General features: G+C 28.8%; 1 protein-coding gene across 1 annotated transcript; it reads left to right on the top strand.

The window, feature by feature from the left end:
- Positions 1–354: 354 nt before the first annotated feature.
- LOC137931575 (odorant receptor 49a-like) lies at positions 355–2249 on the top strand. Its single transcript, XM_068775016.1, has 8 exons — positions 355–500; positions 577–825; positions 905–1173; positions 1266–1452; positions 1528–1627; positions 1753–1857; positions 1966–2121; positions 2196–2249. The coding sequence occupies exons 1-8, from the start codon at positions 355–357 to the stop codon at positions 2247–2249; spliced, it is 1266 nt and encodes a 421-aa protein (XP_068631117.1).
- The last annotated feature ends 223 nt before the right edge of the window (positions 2250–2472 follow it).

The raw sequence follows: 2472 nt of genomic DNA, 5'->3' as shown, positions 1-2472 counted from the left end.
GTGGTAACGATTAAGTGTTATTCACTTTTAACTTGAATATCTGGAAAAATTATGTCGGGAAAAATCTTTAAATCGACAGTGGATTACAAAGAAAACTTGCAAATTAACGCAGTTTAACAAATGATCTAAGTGAACTATGTTGTGGGTAAAATAAAACAATGTTTATTTTTTGCTTTTATGATGAAAGTCACAGTGTCGATTTATTATAAAATTCTGATAATATAAAAAAATATATACGCTTAGTCATTAGCAATAGAATCTCAACACGTAATAACGTCAATATCTAGTATATATAATACAGGCTCTTTGCTTAGTGGTCATTCTTAATAAAACATTTTGTACTTAAAGAGCAATATGTTCAAAAAGCTCAAGGCTTTTATTAATAAAGAGTATTTCGATAGTTCAGAAGGATTAGTCGATCCATATAAATATCATTTTATATGTTATCATATTTTAAGATTCTTTCAAGTGCTTGACAATGAGCCTAAGTCAAAATGCAAGTAAGTTTATTTGGCAAAGAGTTAAATCACTATTAATATGAACAATAGTATGCCTAAAAAGCTTTGATAATTTCAGGTCGTTTATAATATTCATTTTGTTGATTTGTACTACTACCGCGATTTGCATGATGGGCGTTTCTGCTTACCATGGCTTTATGACCAGCGATTTGATTCGTCTTACTGAATCGGGTTGTTACGTTATTATTCTTTTTTACCAACTACTGATGTTTCTATGCATTGTTGTTAATTTACCACAATATCGAGTTTTATTGACAACCCTTAGAGATGATTTTAATTATATATGTACAGGTGGCGCAAAATACCGGTAAGATTTTATTTATTTTTGTTTAAATACTATGAATAATGAACTAGCGTTATCTTAACCTTACCTTATTTATTTACAGGGAAAGATATTTTAAAAATCAACTTAAGATATGGAAAATGTGTTTGAGTGCTGTAGTTTTCACAAGTTCTATCGGCGTCGGTATGGTGATGACTACCTCACTTTGTCTTCTGTGGTACGTCATCATCCATGAACCCGGCGATGGTAGGAAGAGACCGATGCTATTTCCATTTTGGTTTTTTGATATTGATTTCAGCGCAACACCTCACTACGAAATGTTTTTCACTTTTTCAAATTTCTGTGTTTTCGACTATGCACTTAGTTATGTATGTAAGTAAATAAAATAATATTAAAACTTAATTAACCATTATATACTAAGAGTTTTTAAGCGCAATTAATTATTTTACTATTATATCACATAGTCATGATTCAAACTCAAATATTTTGGGTCGGTCAAATAACAACTAAAGCAGATCTGGTCATTTGGTATATTCAAGATCTCATGGAAGGATTAAAGTTGCCCACCAATATTGAAGAAAATATTCAATATAAAAGTGAAATTATAGCTCGAATGCGAAAAATAGTAAAAGAGCACGTTACAATGTATCGGTAAGTTTCATTATCAGTTTTTCCAGTTTAAATAACAATTAAAGTATTTTTTAACAATTAAACTTCGATTTCCAGGCTTGTAGAAAATTTTTCGAAAGTTTATAAAAAATTATTAATGTTTGAACAAAAGGCAGCCGCGCCTGTGGTATGTTTAACCGCCTATAGTAGTGCAGAGGTAATAACATGTATGATAATATTTATTATACGTAATAAATTTTAATTGGTGAAAGAATATTATGATATTTTTAATTCCCTTTTTAACTACCGTTTTTCCACATCACACTTTTAAAAATATTACAGAAATTAAGCGTTGGAGAAATTAACGGACTTACAATGTTCCTATGCATCGGAACTATAATAGAAGTATTTATTCCCAGCTATCTAGGTACAGTGCTCGACGTCAAGGTAACACATTTCTCTAAGATAATATGTTAACTTTACTACGTTATTTATAATTTAATATCACTTTACCTTCATTTTTTTTAATTAATTTTTTGTGATATTTTTTTGAAGCTTACCTCAGTTGCTGAAATTTGTCTGGATATACCTTTTTGGAAAACAGGTCATTTTATGCGACCTTACATTATTTTGATGATACAAAGATCGCTTAGAAAGCTCAAGCTTAATGCTCCGGGCTTCGAAGATGTCTCTGTTCAGACATTTTCTAATGTAAGATATTTTAATTATTTTAATTAGTACTCAGTTTTACTTATACTTTATCTATATCTTGTTTTTTTTTACAGAAAATGGCAACAGCTTATTCTTTTTTTAATATGCTAAGAAAACTCAACGTTTGAAAATTATCTCACTTGTTTTTAATAATTAACAATTACACATTCATAATAAACATAATTTAAATTTAAGCACCAAAACAATGTATAATAATATTAAAGTATGCAACGATTCGCTGTATTATTCTAATAATTAAAATATACAGATGATTGGTTATAGTACGTAAAATTTTTAAAGGGGTGAATATAAAAAGTTATTCACTGTTAATTAATGTATGGTACACATTAA

Source organism: Battus philenor, unplaced genomic scaffold (genome assembly GCF_028537555.1).
Source record: "Battus philenor isolate CCGP_79_NKW_IND1 unplaced genomic scaffold, ilBatPhil1.0.hap1 SCAF_8, whole genome shotgun sequence".
Classification (NCBI taxonomy): domain Eukaryota; kingdom Metazoa; phylum Arthropoda; class Insecta; order Lepidoptera; family Papilionidae; genus Battus; species Battus philenor.
This window is presented reverse-complemented; position numbering and strand designations above follow the sequence as displayed.